This window comes from Tursiops truncatus, chromosome 2, assembly GCF_011762595.2.
Source record: "Tursiops truncatus isolate mTurTru1 chromosome 2, mTurTru1.mat.Y, whole genome shotgun sequence".
Classification (NCBI taxonomy): Eukaryota; Metazoa; Chordata; class Mammalia; order Artiodactyla; family Delphinidae; genus Tursiops; species Tursiops truncatus.
Genome location: NC_047035.1, coordinates 4940785 through 4959877, shown reverse-complemented (window position 1 = coordinate 4959877; position 19093 = coordinate 4940785). Strand labels below are relative to the sequence as shown.

Sequence of the window (19093 nt, the reverse complement as noted above, 5' to 3'; positions counted from 1 at the left end):
CCCCCCTCCCCCATCCAGAGGTTTAGTGTCTCATCAAGGAGAGTAAAAAGTGTCCAGACTGGAGGCGCTTTGCCCAGCGGGGGCGGGGGCGGGGGCAGTGCACAGAGAACGGGGGCTTCAGCGAGCGATCACACAGCCCAGCTCCTCTGCCCCACTCAGCTCACAAGGCTGGCGGCCGGACCCGTACCCTCTGGACAGCAGACTGGAGGAGTCCTCTCTGGGGACTCTACAAGCCTCAAAGAAGAGCTCTAAAGACCCTGACACTGAAGCCTTCCCAAGGCCAGAGAGCAGCGTGGCTGCCGTCCAGGGAAGGGAAAGCCACAGGACAAGCCCCTCCCAGCTCTGAGCGCTCCCGCTAAAGTGCCACTACACGGCTGAGCGTCACCAAACACCAGACGACGGCATCTAATGCAAAAGGCAGAAGGAACAAAAAGCTAACTTGGAAGAAACCGAGTTTATAAAGTGGGTGGAGAACACTGGGAAAACTATCACCAAGATCTCAGAGACAGAAGGACAGTGCACCCATGAAATAGGAGCAGAGAGCTATGAGGAAAGGCATGTTCAGAGGTCAAACGAGCTCTTGGAAGCCAAAAATGACAGAATAAGTGAAAAACCATAGGAGGGTTAGAAGTTGACGAAACATACCTAAAAGAAGAACAAAAAGAAAAATAAATGAGGAAAATAAGTCAAAAAATAAAAAATTCAGAGGACCAGTCTTTGAATTAAAAAAATACACAAAGAAACAGAAACCAAAACAAAAAACCCAGGATAAATCAAAGAAATGATATAATTTCTGAGAATTAAAGGTCATGAATTTCTGGTTTGAAAGGAACAACTAAAAGATCCTGTACACTGCAACTAGATCCCACGTGCTGCGACTAAGACCTGGCGGGCACAGCCAAATTAAAAAGGAAAAAGAAAAGCCAAGCAGGGGAGTTCCCAAGCGGTCTAGTGTTTAGGATTCTGGGCTTTCGCTGCCGCGGCCTGGGTTCAGTCCCTGGTTGGGGAACTGAGATCCTGCAGGCCGCAAGGTGCAGCCAAAAAACCCCAAAATGAAACAAAGACAAGCCAAGCAAAAAGCAATTAAGACAACTATCAACTCTGGAGAAAACAAAAGTTGGGCAGGAAAGGAGAAGCACTTATGCTATACCCAGTGGGTCAGCAGCGTTTACATGGAGACTGGGGGGATGGGAAGTGCTTACGAAAGTGCTAATTCCTTGTCGTCCACAGTGAAAGCCCCAAACCCGAACACCTATCAGGAGCAATATAATGTGTGGGTTTTTTTTTTTTAATGTGTGGTTTTGAGAGACGTAGGGGTTACATAGCCAAAGAATCAGCGAAAAGAATTGAAAATCGTTGTTTCTGGGAGCAGGAAACAGAGAGAGGCGGGGTGGATGGCTGCTGTGTTTCCCAGGGGCTTCCCTTTAGACTATACGCATCGATGCTGATAAAGGAGAAAATACATTTAAATTGAGAGCCAAAACACCTCAGGTGGTGAGGGAACGGAATCCTGGTAACATGACCCTACAGACGTGGCTTGGATGTGCATGTGTGCGTGCGTGCGTGCGTGTGTGTGTGTGTGTGTGCGTGTGTGTGTAGGACCCAGCTAAATGACATACCTTTGCCGCGTTTCTGGCTTTGAGGGCCCTCACGAGCTCCCCTTGAGCAGCAATGTTCTTGAACAGCTCCAGTGGAGACCCACAGCCCTGCTCACCGTTGGGCACATCTGCCATTTTCCAGGACCTGCGTTCACAGCCGGCTAGGGTGTTGGCAGATTTGCTCAGTGGTCCAGACAAGACTGTGGGGGGAGGAGAGAGAGAGATTAGCAAACCATCGCAGCTGTTTTTCCTTTACCGTAGCTAGTTCTTCTTTCCAAAAAGGTTGGAGATGAGTTATAAGAAAGGGCATAGATAATATAACATTAATACAAATATAAGCAGAAATTTGGAGCCATGAAACAGGGGAAAAGAGGAAGAACAAATGCTAATGATGAGGTCGAAAGGAATCGCTGTGATATACAGACTTAGGGCAAAGAAAGACCCCTCCTAACCAAGGGCAAGTGTGCATCTGCCGAGGTGCCCCTGTGCCTCGGCCAGTGCCCAGGACACAGGAAGGACTCGTGTCTGCTCAGGCAGCAAACACCAAAGTGCTTTAGTAACCCTAAGTTCACCACAGCTAGAAACATTTGGCAAATGGCTATTTACTCTTTATCTTAATTGCTTTCGGGATGAATTCCCAGGCCTTTGCAGTCATAACCAACATACTGCTGAACAAATGGCTTCCTTTGCTGGCCAGCTGTTCCGTTCTCAGACGAAGGGAAGTCTGGGTGGAGGCAGGGCCTTATCCCTTTTGGGTTCCAAATGAGGTAAGAATCATATACAGCCTGTCCACTCCACATGCTGCCTTATTTAACTGCAAACCTCTGAAGAAGGTGTCCCTGCACCTCCTATTGGCCATTATTTACTATTAACCTTAAGAAAGGTGGGGCACACGGCAGGCTACCTGAGGCCGCCTTGGGGCCCCTTTTGGGTTGGTCACTTCCCTTTTCTGAGTGTCAGCTTCCTCAGCTATAAAGCAGCAGCCTCGGGAACTCTGTCACCTACCTCAAGAGCTGTTATGAGAAGAAATGAGAAAAAAACGACATGGTGGCATTTTACAAAATGTAAAGCAAGGCACAAACCCATTGCAAGCATTATTTGTTAGGGCTCCAGAGCTTGGCTGAGCTCCAGTTCCATCTGTAACTTGCTGTTACACCTTGGACGAGGAGGATGACCGTGACAGTGCGGCTACACCAGAGCAGCTAACCTCCAGCTCTTAAGTGCCTGGTACTCTTCTAAGCACTTAAACCTACAGCAATCCTATGGGACAGATTTGTTATCTCTGTTTCGTAGATGAGCAAACTGAGAGGCTGTAACACTTGCCCAAGATAACGCAGTTAGTGAGTGGTCGAGATGAGATACAAACTCAAACAGTGTGACCCCAGAACCTATGCTCTCAAACATTATCCTATGGGCTACTTAACTATCATACGCCTCAGTTTCTCAACTGTAAAATGGGAATAACAATAACAACACTAACTTGCAGGACTGGTCACGGAATAAGTGCGATAATGTGGGTAAGTAAATAGTCTAGCACAGCATCAGCCACAGAGGAGAGGTTTAACGAATGACTATTTTGTGTCTTTAATCATTAAAATTTTTTTTTCTAGCAGCTCTATGAACAAAACACAAATTTGAGGGGGTAATTTATTTTTATTCATCCATTTGTTAAATATCTGTTTAAAAAATACGTAAAATTTAAACCAATCTTTATATAAGTCAATGAAACCGTAATACTGAAACCAGGATGGGACAGCAGCCAGTTTCTTTCTCCTCCTTGCTGAGAATTGCCTCAATTCCTGGAAAGGGAGGCCCGTAAAAAAGAGAAGGAATGTGGAAGAAGCTTCTGACTAGCGCTGGAGAGGAGAAACACTCAGGCCCGTATCAAACAACAACCAAAGTGAGGAAAATTCCTTCTAGCCACCAATGCTCGATGCTTTACCCATGATGCCCAATTCTCCCAACCTTCAAAGCTGGGTGGTACAGTATCTGCTCTGCATTAGCGACCAGAGGCGGACGGCTCAGGGAAGTTAGAACCGTCCTCTGAGGTTCCATGCCAGAGTAGCCGAACCGGGATCTGATGCCAAAGCCCCCCTCGAGCACGTGCTCTCTCAAATTCCAGCTGCTCCCCCTGCCCGGAACGTCTCATACCCTCCTCTGCCCGCTGTCTTACTAATTCAAACCTCGGCTCCTCTTTGCGGCCTTTCCTGACCCCTGCACCCAGGGGCCAAGCTGGTTGCTCTGTCCTTGGTGATCCCTGAGCGCTCGTGAGTGAGGTTATTAGAGCACTCACACTGCATGTAGTTACTTATGAAAATCCGTCACACAGAGAATGCAAGTACTGGGTTTTATTCTTTCATGTGCTTCTAGCACCTGGTACAGAGTAGCTCATCAACAGACGTTTACGGAATGAATGTCTCACAAATCATCTAGTTTACTTTTCCCCTTCTGGTTTATATCCTCTTATAATACCTCTGCAGTATTCCAGTTTAAGGTAGATTTCTCCTACCTGGACTTTAGAAGTCCTCTTAGAACGTCCTGACACTGCACTGAGCCTTCCGAGACTTGAGAAGAGCCAGGTTAATCCCACGTACCCAGTCTTGTTTCCTCACCCATTGCGAACACCTGCCCACTATCCTGGTCATTCTTTTTGGAATTCCCTTCGGTTTACCCTTGTCCTTCCAAAAATGTGGTGTCCTGCACGGAAGGCAACAAGTGGCTTTTGAAGTCTGCTAGTAGGACCCAAATCAAGCACAGATTAAAATTACCCTTAAAAATTCCTAGGGAAAGCGCCAGGTAGAATGACTTGGTGAGCCCCAGACGGCTAATCTACCCCTGCGAAGGAGCAGATAACTGCAGAGGATCAGCTAGATGAACTGAGCCTGCATTTAGGGTCCCTGTTGTAGGGAAAAACATGTATCTTTAACTATCAGAATCCCATTTAAGGAAGAAGAGGCACACGGGAATGAAACTTGACTGAGGAAACAGCAGGTGAGGTCTCCCTGCTCTCAGGATCATGAGGCATGTACTCACTGTGTGGGAATCACCCACACTGTAATCTCGTGTGTGTGTGCATGATGCAACTTCCTGATTGATTACAGTGCTTCGGCAGTGATCAGAGACAAAGAGAATAGAACTATCACTTCCCTCATGTCAGGCATCCATTCATTAGCCCATTTATGGGCACATACTCTCCTTTTGTCCTCCTATCTGGTCAACATTCTCCTTTATTTCTTTGTTAACTAACTTTTAGAATTTAATTTAGCTTCAGAGGTTTTTAACCCAGAGTTCAGAACCTCTGAAATGACGTCAACGGTTTGCCCGCACGTTTGCGGTTCTAAGCAGAGTATCCAGGCTTTACTACTTTCTCAAAGTGGTCCGAGATGCCAAGAGACTAAGGACCACTGCCTTCAGTGTTTACTGTGTAAACTGCAAATAGGGCTTTGAATTTTTGTCAAGGAAAACTGCTTTATCTATTTCACAAATACTACAATCTAAAACAAAGAAATGAAGCTATATCTGTGAAGTAATGTATCATCTCCTCTAAAAAAGGACTGGGAGTGAAAAGAGCAAAACTGCAGAGTCCACAGCAGGTCAGCACACAGCTAAGGAGGAAACGACAAGACTCTTCAAAATGAACTCTCCGTCCCTCTTTTTAAGGAACTTGAAACTTGTGCTCATTTTGAAAGGTTCCACTGTTCCCAAGGAGCATAACAGGCACCTGAAGAAACTGTGCACAGTTTTGGGATGAGGAATGGAAAGAGGAATTACAGAACTGTTTAACAGAACGGCAGGACAATCCCTTGGGCCACAATGAAACCATCTCACAGATAAGATCAGAATACACTGATTCTGCAATTTGGGGGAAGGGTGGCATTACGCACTACAGCCAATTCTGGAGCAGCTGAGAAGAGTGGGGTACCCAGAAGTTCCTGGATGCCTGGAATATTACCAGGAGGTGGGAGACCATCTTCCACATCCTGACCCCTGAGTGTGGATGACAATGGCCTTGGACTGTCAAGTTTCCAGAGGACAAGAAAATGATGTCTTACCAGCTAGGAGTCCTTTAACGCTTCAAACCTTGGAACAGATTGAGGTCACTTTTTCTTTTTTAAACACTGAGAGGAAAGCTTACTTTCCCCTCCAAATAATAAAATGAACATCATCTTAAAAGGCAAAGAGGACATTAATTTATATGAAGCCAGGCATAAGCTACTTATGAGTATCACAATGAGATACCGTGGATGGATATCGACTATTTAAGGAGGGCTCATCAGTGTAAAATAGGATAGCCAACATCAAAGTGCTGAAAGTCAAGCTACGAATCCAAATAGGCAGCTACTCTTCCAGTATCTCCACTCCCTACAGAAGCTGTGAGCCACCTGAACTTTGGGACAATGAGATGAAATAAAATGCACAACACCCTGGTCCTAAGAGATGCTACTCCTCATGCCCTAAGCCAAGGTTTCCAGTACTTTGGGAAAAGGCTGGTAGAAATACTAATAAACTCTAAGCCTAGCAAAGACGGCAATACATACCCAGGTTGCAGGAGGTGCTGCAGAGGTGGCCACTGGTCACGCTGGGCAGTTGAGAAGCTGAGACTGCCCAGTGCAGCTCGAGCTCCTCTTTAATAGTCTTTCCCTTTTTCTTTCAGTTTCCTTTCTAGAAAAGACTCTTCTCTCTCTCTTTTTTTCCTGTTTACCCCACCCTTTACTACTTGCATGTAGGAGCTTCTCGTAAATCACCCAATTTCTCAGAAACACTTGAGCCTCTCGACCAACCTCTTCGATGAGACTGTCCAATCAGGGGTGGGCGGAGGGGGGGATGCGGGTGGGGACCAGGGAAACTCTCTCGGGAAGCAAGACATTAGCTGGTCATTGCATCAGCCACCCCGTATCCCAGGTTGGCCTCCATATAACCTCCCCACCCTCTTCCCGTTCCCTATTCTCAGGATCAGTATGAATAACTGTGTTTGTGTATAGTCTTGGGGCGGGGAGGGAGGGGGTTGGGGGGGAAGGCGGATGGTAAATTCCTCGCCGCTGCTGTTCACGGAGGCGGCACAGGGCAGTGGAGAGATCATGAGTTCTGGGGTCAGACCCGGATTTCAAACCCAGTTTGGGAGTCTTCTTGTTACAAGACCTTGCGCAAGTCACATTCCCTCTCCGCTTCATCCTGCGTTTCCTCATTTGTGAAATGGGCATAAAGAAGCCTCGTAACTTTATCGTGGAGGGAACTAAGTGCGATACTACCGGCAAAGCCCCTGTCACATGGCAGGCACTCGTTAAAAGTGAGGGCCTCTCCCCTCGGCGAACGAGGAGGGAGACGATGAAAGGTCGGTGCCGGTGGCAGTGGGCGACAGGCCAGGTCGGCAGCGCTGGGGAGGACGGGGGCGATGGGCGCCGTGGCAGCCTCCGCGCACCCCGTGGTGCCAGAACCCGGCGAGCAGCGAGCCGGGCTCTGAGGAGGATACTCCGGGCCTTGGTGTGCAGGAGGCTCCGGGAGGGCCAGGTCATCTGGCGCCGCCCCGGCCTCCCTCCCTCTTTCATCCCCTCACTTACCCGCCCAGCCGGGGCCGTCAGCGCTGCCGGCTCAGCCACGGGTGGCCTCCTGGGCGTCCGTGGAAACGCCTTCCGGCCGGAACAACTTCCGGCCTGGCTGCGCCATCATTGGCTGTTCGCGTCGCGGGGCCGGACGGAGGCCGCCGCTGATTGGCTGGCGGCCCCGGCGCTGGCAGAACGCGACTGGGTTGCGGGGTACAGGCAGGACAGCCTCCGGGAGGACCGAGAGCTTCCGGTGCGTGTGGTGAGCGGAGGGCCGGGGGCGGTAGGGGACTGGGATCTGGCGGTGGGCCGAGCGCTCCACGCCACTCCGCGCGGGCAGTTCACTGCCGCTCGCCTGTCCTGTGTCTCCGGTTACTTCCGAACGCGCAGTGCTCTGGACGATCCTCACCTCTCACTCTTGACAGCCCGGCTAACTCCTTTGCATTCTTCAAAACCCATCTCTGGTCGTATCTTGTTTGTTGCCTTCATCAGTCTGTGGCCTCCGGCGCAGGATCCGTGTTTTGTGCTTAATCTCTGTCCATAAGACCTAACATAAGACTTGGCACGGAGTAGGTAATCAGGAATATTTGTTGAATGAGAATATCCTATTCCTTTTACTTTCTCTGTGCCCCCCCCCCACCCCCCAGGTTGCATTTCACAAATATTTCTAGATGCTGGCGATCAAACAGTGAACAGAACACAAAAAGTCCAGCCTTGGTGGAGCAGACATGCTGAGGACTGCCAATGCCACTCCCCCCTTTTGTAGCCTTATTTCTCCAAAGATGACTTTTTCTTCTGGCTGTTCTTCTTGGTTTAATCGCTCCCTCTTTCCATGAAAAAGTTTCCTTTTCTTCCCCCTTTGCCTTAGAAACATAAAAGGCAGCAAACACTTTCCCCCTAAAGTTTACATTGTCCCCAGTGGCTCACAATCTTCTCCATTTTTGCCTGTTTTTCTTGAGTCATCCTTGCCTCCTTCTCTCTCACCCCATTTGATCAGTTTTGTTGGTCCGGTCTTCAGTGTTTTTTTATCACCTCTGCTCCCTCACCTGCAGAGCATCACCTTCTGCCTTAGGCCTGCCTCGGCCTCCCAATGTTAAACTGCATCCCAGGCCCACTACCACGCCTCCTTTTCTTTTCTGTTTTACTTTTCTCCTTAGGATTTCTCACCTCCGGACATGCTCTGTTTCGCTTGGTTCTGGTCTGTCTCTCCCCACTGGCATGTGAGCATGGCGAGCACAGGGCATCGTCGACTGTCTCATTTGCCCTGGTGTTCCTGGTGCCTCGTGTGGGGCTTGGCTAGTAGCCCATGCTCCGTCAGTGTTTGTTGAATGACTGAATGAAATGTACATGAAGCAGATGGGGAGCCCTATCATCCACCTGCCTGCATTCATTCAGTCCTTGCTGCCTTGCCTTGTAGGAAGTGGGGCTCATGGGCCCCAAGCCCACTACTCTCTGATCTTTTGCTGTAGACTTCATCTTTAGTTCTGGTCATTGGCGTCTCCTGTGATTCGACAACTGTGGACAACTGGGTGGGTAGGAATCCATCCCAGTGGCTGCAGACAGGAACCTTTGTGGTGGGAACCTGGTGGGTTCCCTCTGGCAGGACGGAATGCTGTGGTGGGCGGTCCTGTGCATAGGAATTGAGACAGATGAAGTGTCTGATCAGGATGCAGGACCAGACTAAGTAGTGAGAGAAAAGAAATGCCAAATCCTTCACAGTGCACGCTTCCCTTTGTTTATAATTCGTCCGTTATATTAGTTCCATTTGAGATGGGCTGGCTTGTTGTGGAAGTTTTATTTAGATAACGGCTCTGTGTGTGGAAGGTGTTACCTGCCTGGATTGGGCTACAGGTGGGGGTGGGATTTTTGGAGGAGGTAGGCAACAGACATTTTTTGAATGATGACATAACTTGTTTGGTACCCTTTATGGGAAAGGCATGGAAGGGGTGGGATGGTTGATTCCAGGGGACATGAAACCCACTGCCCAGGGGAAGACGTGGGTGATAGACAGGCTGTCTGGAATGGCGTAACCGAGGACCCCCAGGGAGTCTTCAGGCCTCACCTGACCCCACGTGTGGGAAGAGGAGCTCAGGATGGTTTATTAAGGTAGGGGACGCAGGCTTTCCTGGAAGTGGCCTGTTGCCTGAGCTTTCAGGGCTGCTCCACCGCGCCCTCTGCTGTCCTGGATGTGTGCAGCAGCGTTGTTTTCCTCTTGATTACTTGCTTCATGTTAACTGCACAGAATTGAATTCCAGGAGGAAGTACTTCTTTGTAGAAACTAGTTGGCTACAACTGATTCTGTAGGATGTTTCAGAATTCCAGGAAGAGTTTTTTTAGAAAGGGGAAGTTGTTGTGTGAGCCTGTGTTTGGAGTGAAACTGGCAGATTTGGTTCACACCCTTGGAATGGGGTGGACCCATGCCTCAGGCACCTCTCCGCCCTGTGTTGCCGGTCTATCTCTCCGACTGGCTTGTAGTTGAGATGGGATATCTGGGGAAGAGTGTTCTAGGCAGAGAGAATAAAAGGAAGGACTGGAGCATAAAGGGAGGACAAAGGAGAGGGCAGCTGCTCTTAGCACGTGGTGGGTCCTGGTCATCTTTGCATTTCGGTATTTTCAGAACTAACCTCACTCGCGTTGATGAGTGTATGCTCTTCTTGTCTGTTGCTCATAAACAGTGCTGCAGGCTCTCTGTACACCTATCTTTGCAAACACGTGCTAGTATTTGTGTAGGACAGAGTTCCAAAGTGGGTTGTGGCAGTAAAAGCTATGTGTGTTTAAATTTACAATAGATCCTGCCCAAAGCGCCCTTCCAAAACGTCTCTTTAAAACCATGAGTCTTTCTGTCCAGGCACCCTGTCTCCATTTAGTCAGGTCCTCTTTTATATCTTTCAGTACATTTTTAGTTTTCTTTGTGTAGGTCTTACTATTTTCTTGTTGTTAAATTTTTTTTTTTTTTTTTTTTGGCCGTGCGGCACAGCATGTGGGGGGATCCCCGACCAGGGATCGAACCCGCGCGTGGAAGCACGGAGTCTTAACCACTGGACCCCCAGGGAAGTCCCAAGGCCTCATTTTTAATGTGTTTATTCTTATGGGTTTTTCAGTCTTGGATTTGCTCTGTGGCACGTTTGCTTTTGGCATGTGGTAGGAAACATCCTGCCATGCACATCTTCTGACACTTTGTTTGACCTTAGGTAGTTTGCCCTTGACGCACAAGGAGAAACTGTGTCTTCAATGGCTTCGCTGGTGGCTTATGACGACTCGGACTCAGAGCCTGAGACTGAGCCTGGGGGCAGTTTTAATCCTGCCGGCCAGATGAAAGATGCTTCAGATGCCATCAGACCTCCTGGGCGGGATTTTGCCTCGGAAGTCCTGGATGCGAAGGACAGGGGCGCACTGCCCACAAAGCATGGTTCTTGTGAAGATGCAGCCAGCTGTCGTCTCCCTCTGGCTCGGCTCTGGAGCAGTGACTCAGGATCTTGCCCCAACCAGAGGCTGCAGTGGCCCAGGACAGAGCCTGAGGTCACCTTCCCCACCAGCCAGCCTGCTCGTCCTTCCCTGTGGACCAGCCATGCTCCAGCTGGCCACGTGCCCCTGGCAGCTGCCCGCTTAAAGCAGGTGAAACTCTCCTGGGGAACTTCTGGCTCCCCTGAGCCATCTTTCTGTGCCCGAACTGGATCTGAAACCCCAGGTAAAAACGGCAGCTCTCTTCAGAGGCAGTGGTGTGAGGACTGTGTTGTACCCTATACCCCGAAAAGACTAAGACAGTTGCAAGCATTAAGCACGGAAACAGGCAAGAGTAAAGACATGGAGCCCCAGGGTCCCTGTGCAGGGCGTGCCCCAGCCCCTCTCTGTGTGGCGCCCCAAGTGTCCGAGTTTATTCAGCCGTATTTGGACTGTCAGTATAAGGAAACCAAGATTCCCAGGAAGGTACTCTTCCATCTGAGAGGCCACCGGGGCCCAGTCAACAACATTCAGTGGTGTCCAGTCTCTTCCAAGAGCCACATGCTTCTCTCAACTTCTATGGATAAAACCTTCAAGGTAAGACTTGAGTGAAATTGCTCTTTTCAGCTGCTCTTAGGAATAAACTGCTGGGCTGTTTTGTTCTTCAAAACGGTGAGGTGGGGCCTGGTTACAGGTTTCTTTTTGGGCATTTCTGGAGTTCTCTTTGTTGCCTTTGGGAGAGGGTTTTCAATGGCCCACCTGGACGGCTGGTGCGTCCTGTCCCATCACCGCCCCCCTCCCCCGAGGCGGCCTTGCCCAGGCCACCAGAGGATGCTAGCCCTGCCCCCTGCTGGGGGCGCCAGGGGCGCCCAGACACACTCACGCCCCCGGAGGATGAGGTCGCTGAGTGAGAGGGAGCAGAGGGGGAAGAAAGGCCCAGGCCAGGCCCCAGGACCTTGGGGACATCCACTGCGACCCCCACTGAGTGCCGAACAACAGTTAGCTCTGTACCAGGTGCTGTGCCGGATGCAGGGGGTGTAAAGGTCGCTGAGCTGACCCTGGCTTCCAGGCCGGCACAGTGGACTAGGGGCCACGGACTAGCGGAGAGGCGCTCACAAGCCCGCGTCGGGGCCGTGAGGATGGGGCCCCAGGGGGTTCCATGGGGGCTGAGGGCACCCCGGGGAGGGCAGCAGCTCAGCTGGAAAGGGCTTGGTGAAGGCTTCCAGGAGGGAAGTTTCACTTGGTGAAGGGAGTGGGCTTGGCTCTAAGCATGGGCAGCTATGAGGCCCATGATGGGGTGAGGGGCCCGAGGCTGGGGAAGAGGGCAGGGTCAGAGCAGGGAGGGCTCTGGATGCCCCGCCGGGGACTTCCGGTTTACGCAGAAACTCTTTTTTGGTTGTTATTTATTTATTTTAAAAGCTCCCGAGGTAAGGCAGACTTGTAGTAAGCAGTGCCCATGTGGACAGGTAGGTAGTGTGACAGGTGTGTCACACCTGCCTGGAACCTGCCCTCCAGCCCCCTCGCCTGCCCCCCGCCCCGCCCCAGACTGTCCTCTGTCCCCCTCCTCACTTTCCTCGGCCCCTAGCAAAGCCCAGTACATAGTTGGTGCCAAATACACGTGAGCCAAGCAAAAGCTTCCTGGAAAGAAAGTAGCTTTGGAGTTGCAGGGACGGGGCTTCGGGTGCAGCTTTGCTGTGAGTGGCTGGCCAGCTGCCCAAGCCGCCCCCTCTGAGTCTGGAGGCTCATCTGTGAAGGGCCTGGTTGTACCTGGGTCATGGGACTGTGTGATGAAAACGCTTCCAAAGCCCCTGGCGCAGAGGCAGGAGCCCCATAGGTGCTCAATAGATGTCAGCTTCCCCGCCTGTTTTCCTCACGGTTTTGGATCCTGCCTGCCGAGGACACTGTATTTGCACGTTTCATTTTGAGCTTTTTTTCTCAGGAGGCATTTTTGGAAGCTAAGAAAGGAAGCCCAAGTACAGTGAAGTCTTGGAAACGACCTCTGTCGATGAGTGTCATTTTAGGTGGCACGTTTGAGTCCTGGAATGACGTGTCTGTGTTCTTGTCTGCGAGGCTGATGGAGTTCTGTGGGGACAGTGTCGTGTCCCGTCTGCAGCCTGGAGCCCCAGGGTTTACATGCATATTTTTGTTGCTTTTCCTGCGAGTTCGGGGGCCCTGTGGTCCGCTCAGGAGGCTCCTCACGTCCCTGGTGTGCGTTGTCACGTGCTTGGACCCATCCCCCAGTCCTGGGGCTTCTTGGCCCTTCCTCCCGCGAGCCTGCACCTGTCCCTCTGGTCAGGAGCCTGTCTGGAGGGTTCCTGGTGGGCAGTGTCTGGCTGGCCCCTGGAGTTAGAATGATCTGGGCTCAAGGGCTGGCTCCATCCCCAAAGCTTCGTGATCTTGGGCAAGGCACTTGACCTCTCTGAGCCTCTTTCCTCGATGAGACAAGCTTGTGAGACCTACGGCCGGGGCTTCTCAGGTGGGACACACGCCCAGGTGCTGTGTGTAAAGCCCCCGGTCTGATGCCGGGCCCGTGGTGTGGTGGAGTTCTGTGGAGAGTGGCATGGTTACAGGTGGGCCACCTGAAGGGCGTGGGCAGCCCCTTCCTAGGACCCCAGGGGGTGGGGCCAGTCTGCCAGACATGGGCAGCCCAGGCTTTTGTGTGTGTGTATATGTGTGTATAGTATGTGGCGTGATGTGTGTGTGTGCACGAACATGCAGGTATTTAAATTTTTTCCTTTTTTCTTCCTATTTTTTTAATTTTTTAATTTTATTTTTTTATACAGCAGGTTCTTATTAGTCATCCATTTTATACACATCCGTGTGTACATGTCAATCCCAATCTCCCAATTCATCACACCACCCCCACCCCGCTGCTTTCCCCCCTTGGTGTCCATACGTTTGTTCTCTGCATCTGTGTCTCCATTTCTGCCCTGCAGGCCGGTTCACCTGTACCATTTTTCTAGGCTCCACATACATGCGTTAATATACGACACTTGTTGAGGAGGAGGCAAGCTTGCCGGGGGCCTCAGAGGACAGGCTGGGTCGCTGTGGGCAGAGCTGGGTGGAGGGATGTGTCTGCCCACCCGCCCTCGGGGCTGTGTCTCCTGGTGGGGAAGGGCAGGCCTGGAGCCCTGTGGGGACCGGTCTGCACCCGGCCTCAGTCAGGTGCTCTGCGGGCCCTGCTCCGGTCACTTTTGCCCAGAAAGTTTAGATTTGCTGAGCAGGGGCATCCCATGATAGTTTTGGAACACAGAGCGTCTGAGTGACGCCTCTGACTCGGGGCGTGGTGTTTGTTCGAACGTGTAGCGGGTGTTCGCGCAGAGATGAGCCTGCGGGCTGTGTGCTGGGGAGGCGGGGAGGCCCCGCGGAGGGGACCTGGGAGCAGCCAACCCGCTGTGACAGCTCATGACCAGAAGAGGGCGCAGTTGGTCCACCTTGGGACGGCTGCTCAGGCAGAGGGACTATCTGTTACAGGAAAGCAAGCCCTGCTTGGGGCAATTCCCTGAGGCCTCCCCTGGCCGTGGGGCTGCCCTGGGCGGGGCCTGGCACCGCTGCGTCGCCCATCTGTCCCGAGGACGGTGGTGTGTGCTGCAGGCAATGACGCGGGCACTGGCTCCTTGCTTGGCCTGGCACCCTCCAGGGAGCCCTGCCCCCGGCGCTGTCCGTCTCTCATGGTGGGGCTGCAGAGTGGCGTTGGGGGTGGCCCCCGGGGCAGAGTGTGGCTGCCGTCATGGCTGCTGCGGTCCGCATCTCCTGACCATTTTCTTACCGTGGGTGTCTCGAAAATCAGGGCCTCTACAAGCCATAGATGCAAATAGTCTGGCCAGGGTCCTCTCTGCTTTATGATGTTTGACAGTTTTCAGTGACAGAATTATTTGGCAAATCGACCTTAAGCAACTTTTCAGTGTGAAGACCTTGAGGCAGGGCTGGAGGAGCCAGGATGGGAAGATGGATGGAGAGCAGCTGGGGGCGGGGGGCTGGAAGCCCGGGAGGGAAGTCCCGGCTGGGGCCTTGGAAGCGCTGGGCTCTCAGGGTTGTGTGTGTACCGGTGGGCAGCTGGCAGCTTTTCCCTCCCCGGTGTCGGAAGGTGGGCCACGTGGGGGTCCTTGTGGTCGGGTAGGAGCTGGAGGGGTGCTTGGGAGGCACTGCGTGGATGCTTCATCTGAGGTGGGGACAGGATCGTGGGCGCAGGCAGGAGTCCTGGCTTGCTGCAGCCCAGTCCTGGGCGGAGAGCAGATGCTGGGTGAGTAGGGAATGAGCTAGAAGAGGTGGGTGCGACAGGGCACGCCCCCCCTCCCCCCCGCTCGCCACTCTGCACTCTCTTTGGAGGGTACCTTCCCCTTGTCTTTCAGTTAAAGTCTACCAGAGTGCCTTCTTACCGGCCCCCCCGCCTTGGTCAGGAAGGAGGGGAGAGCTTGGGGGCTGGGGTCCTAGGACTTCAATTTGAATCCTCCCTCTGCTGCTGACTGGCTGTGTGATATCAGGCAAGTTACTTCACTTCTCTGAGCCTCAACCTGTGTTATGTAAAGTAGAGGTAGTTATGCATAGCTTGCTGGGTTTTCATGAAAAATAAATGCTATTAGTTATGAATTACCTGGTGCGGCTCCTGGCACATAGGAGGCACTTACTGCGTGCTCCCTCTCTTGCTCTCCCTGGGAATTTTCACCCTTCCTTAACCATGGGGTGGTATCTCTTTCTACCTGCATTGCCATGGAACCGTGTCTGCTTGTAGATTTTAAACTTCTTGAGCATGGGAACTGTACCAAATCCACTTTTATATTCCCCAGAGCACCTGGCACAAAGTTTTGTACATGTTAAGTGATCAATAAAGATTAAAAAATTATTTTGGATTTTACTTCCAGCCTTTGGGAAAGGATTCTCTTTGACGTGCATAAATGCTCTTTGCCACTAGGGGGCACAGTAGGACAGTATAAGCTGCTCACCCAAGCTTCTAGAACGTGGAAGAATCCTTGATTCAAGGTAACATGTACAGAAATACGATTTCCTTTCTGATCAGGAGAAAAACAGCACAATCCATGTGATTGATCTAAAGAACGTGGCGCGCCAGTTCCTTCATTGCCTTAAAATGCAGCTTTGGAATTCACAAAGTTCAACTGGGCACATTACGGCAGAAAGATACTTATTTTAATATGTTCTAAATGTTCTGTGAGCGGTAAATTATGGTTATATTAGTTTTGAAAAATTTACAGCTGGAGAAATTAAGTAAAACAAAACAATGACTCATAATTCCTCATCGATGCTCCGTTTTCTTTCCTGCCCGTCCCTCCCTGGCCCTGTCGGTACTGTGCGTCTGTTCCCGTAGTTGTAATCCCAGCACGAATACCCTGCTGTACACTCTTTTCATTTCCCCCCTGTCTTCACTTGGCTCAACATGCTTGAATACCCATTCCACGTAAAGGTAGACTTCAGACTTTGAGGCCCTTTTTGAAGGAAAAAGCACAAATGGAATGTATCCTGCTTTGGCCAAACACGGGCAGCCCTGATGGTCAGCCCCGTGTGCAGAGCCCTCTGCCAGGCACCGAGAAGACTCCCAGAGGCATACGGCATGTTTCTTGCTGCCAGGGACCGACTTTGAAAATGCAGAAAACTCGAAGAATGAAGGAGAAAACAGAAATCACTGACAATCCTCACCCGAGCCAGCAGCTCATTAACACAGGGAGCTCCCCTGGTCAGGACAGCGCATCCCTCTGCGTTTACAGAATCGGTCTGGCGCTGCAGAGCGTGTGTGGTTTTGACTGTGCGCTTCCCCACCCGCATCTTTTTTTTTTTTTTTTTTGCGGTACGTGGGCCTCTCACTGTTGTGGCCTCTTCCGTTGCGGAGCACAGGCTCCGGACGCGCAGGCTCAGCGGCCATGGCTCACGGGCCCAGCCACTCCGCGGCATGTGGGATCTTCCCGGACCGGGGCACGAACCCGTGTCCCCTGCATCGGCAGGCGGACTCTCAACCACTGCGCCACCAGGGAAGCCCCCCACCCGCATCTTTTGTACTGTTTGTAAGGGGCATTTTTCTACCTCATTCAAAACTTTCCCCAAACATATTTTTCTCACTCTCTCAGATTCCAAACTTTGCTTGGTCATTTCCATGTTGTGTCCTATTGTTTCCTGCTTTTGTTTTTCAAATAGCCAGTACGGCAGTGAACATGGCTGTACATAAATGTCTTTTTGCTGTTTTAATGCATTAAGGAGGGCTTTGATTTGAACGCAAGCTTTAGCTGAAACCTTTGTGTGTGGTGAGGAGAACCTGATTAGATTGGCCAACCTCCATCAGTGCCATTGTTATTCGAGACTCCTGGGTTGCCATTTCGTATCTGCTGCTTGGTAGCTTTGTGACTTTGGGAGAATCACCTAGCCTCTCTGATCCCACATTTTTTTACTGGTAAAATGGGGATAATGGCTACCTGTTAGGGTTGTTGCTGTGGAAGAGAAATGAGAAGATGCAGCCCAGTGCCTAGCAGTGGGAGGGGCTGAAGAAACAGGTTCCCGACTCCCCTGCATCTGGATCTATTAATTAAAAACAACTGGATGAGAGACAAGTCACCCAGAATCCTCCGACTTCATGTAACTCTTGTTCTTGTGAATCTCTTCATAATCTGTCTATAGCTATATAGTTTTCAAGAGTTTCAATATTACTTCCTGGGATGGCTACTTTTAAAATTTAGAAAGTTTTTGAGATTGTCTGTAGCAAGCCATTTACCCGCTCCGTTTTCATGCACCGTGCGCTTGGAAGTTTATATTGGAGGGCTGGGTCCCCGTCTCCAAACTGATCGCGTTCAAGTGTGATGGAGGAGCATGGACCCAGCGACATTCGCCAGTTTGCAGAGTGTTTCTGTGTCTGGGCCTCTGGCAGTGCTGGGGGCAGCGATTTCCCACCCGAAGAGACCCAGGAGAGTGAGTGCCCGGTAGGGTAGGTGTGCCGCCAGGTGGGCCTCGGGTCCCCTTCTTATGTACGTTGTCCTGGAGGCTGCGACCTCTGCCTGTGATACAGATGAGAGGATGGGGAGAGCCAACCATCCTGGAGCGCCCACCACCTGCTAGGCACACCCCTAAAACACCCCATCTCGTCTTCATAACAGGCGTACAAGGCAAGCGCTGTTATTATTCCCATTTTACAGGTGAGGAAGTCGAGGCACAGAGGGTTAAGGGATTTGTCCACGGTGACACAGCTGGTAAACGGTAGAGGCAACTGGCTGTCAGGCTCCAGAGCCTGAGCAACAAAAGCTAGAAGACCCATTCTGCTCCTCTGCCTCTGAGAATAAAGGATGGAAAAGCGTATCCCCTCGCCTCGGGGGTGCCCAAGCACTGCCCAGCTTCAAAGCCTTGTGGTTCTTGTCAGGGGCATCAGGAGACGAGGTGATTTCCGTGGTGGTTTGGATTTGCATTTTTATGTATTACAGGATCCCGTTGATTTGTCATTGTTAGCGTATCAGATGATGTTAGGGTATCTTAAATGTGCTTTGTAGCAAGTAGTATATCTCAGATTCAAAGACAAGGAATTTATGGATTCAAGTGCCAGAGTGAGGGTTTATTTCAGTTTTGAAAGAATTATTCTTGACGGATTTTACAAAATGAGATTGAGAAAGGACGTGGTGTGTACAGTGAGGAGTCGTGGAACATTATGCAGATGACCGGCAATGTATTCCAAGCACGAGGCAGATCTATTGGAAATGAGAGCCGCACAGCTGGGGAGGAGGGCTGGGTTGTGGTGGTGGGCGTTTGGTATTTGGGGAGTGAATGATTAACAGTGCATCGAGGGTAATTAGGTGAAGGCGAGGAGAGAATGGGTGGTGTGTGCGCGCGCGCGCGTGTGTGTGCACGCAGAGATCATCTGGTTCCATCTGCATTTGACAGAAGCCCAGAGAGGGGAAGACACTTGCCCGAGGGCACGCAGGGAGGTCAGGTGTAGGAAGTGTTCGGCTGCTCCCCTCTCTGTACCCTATGTTTGCTCCTCTCTGTTCCCATCCTTTAAGGGTTTTCCTTCCAGGGAAAGTTCACGACCATCTGAATTGTAACAGACCGGGGAGTGAGGGCTTTAGGCTGGTCGACAGCAGGGCTGCCGAGCCTCCGGGAGGAGCTGTGAGATCCTGGGTTGGAACCTTCTCCTCGTGGGAAGTGAAGTTTTGACACTCCTCTCCCCCATATGAAAGCTGCGACGTTTCTGAGGCCAACAAATGAGATATTTCCCACTTCTCCCTCGCCTGCCAGAAGGGCCTTGTAAGCTTGTGACTTGCAGGAAAAACCCTGGGTTGAAAGAGGGATAAGAGAGGAAAGTGTGGCAGAACCCAAGCTGTGTTTTCTTTATGTCTTTTGAAAACTTCATTCGGTTTAACTTAAACAGTTCAGTGTCCCCAGTGCCAGAGGCTGATGGGGAGAAAACAGTGCCGTGTGAAGGTGCAGACTCTGTTCTCCGGGAACCGGCCTCATCCAGTCTCATCCTGTGTCATTAAGGGAAGAATAGAGCAATTTGGGAAAATGCTTTTAATGTAATTGAAAAAT

The 19093-nt window shown here is 51.1% G+C and overlaps 2 protein-coding genes across 4 annotated transcripts in view; one reads left to right on the top strand and one right to left on the bottom strand.

Annotated features, from left to right (window-relative positions):
* WARS1 (tryptophanyl-tRNA synthetase 1) overlaps positions 1-7252 on the bottom strand; it is a 34569-nt gene extending 27317 nt beyond the window's left edge. Inside the window, exons 1-2 of one of the 2 annotated variants that reach the window (XM_019952383.3) lie at positions 7157-7252; positions 1620-1798 (exon numbers count right to left, since the gene is read on the bottom strand). In XM_019952383.3, coding sequence (XP_019807942.2) covers positions 1620-1733 — 114 coding nt within the window. In that variant the 5' untranslated portion in view covers positions 1734-1798; positions 7157-7252. Of the gene's footprint in view, positions 1-1619; positions 1799-6136; positions 6362-7156 lie in introns of those variants that run through there. The other variant, XM_019952373.3, reaches the window with a different exon arrangement.
* An 11-nt stretch (positions 7253-7263) lies between these two features.
* Positions 7264-19093, top strand: part of WDR25 (WD repeat domain 25) — a 141513-nt gene continuing 129683 nt past the window's right edge. Inside the window, exons 1-2 of one of the 2 annotated variants that reach the window (XM_073800048.1) lie at positions 7264-7391; positions 10330-11176. In XM_073800048.1, the coding sequence (XP_073656149.1) occupies positions 10370-11176 (807 nt within the window). In that variant the 5' untranslated portion in view covers positions 7264-7391; positions 10330-10369. Of the gene's footprint in view, positions 7401-10329; positions 11177-19093 lie in introns of both variants that reach the window. The other variant, XM_073800049.1, reaches the window with a different exon arrangement.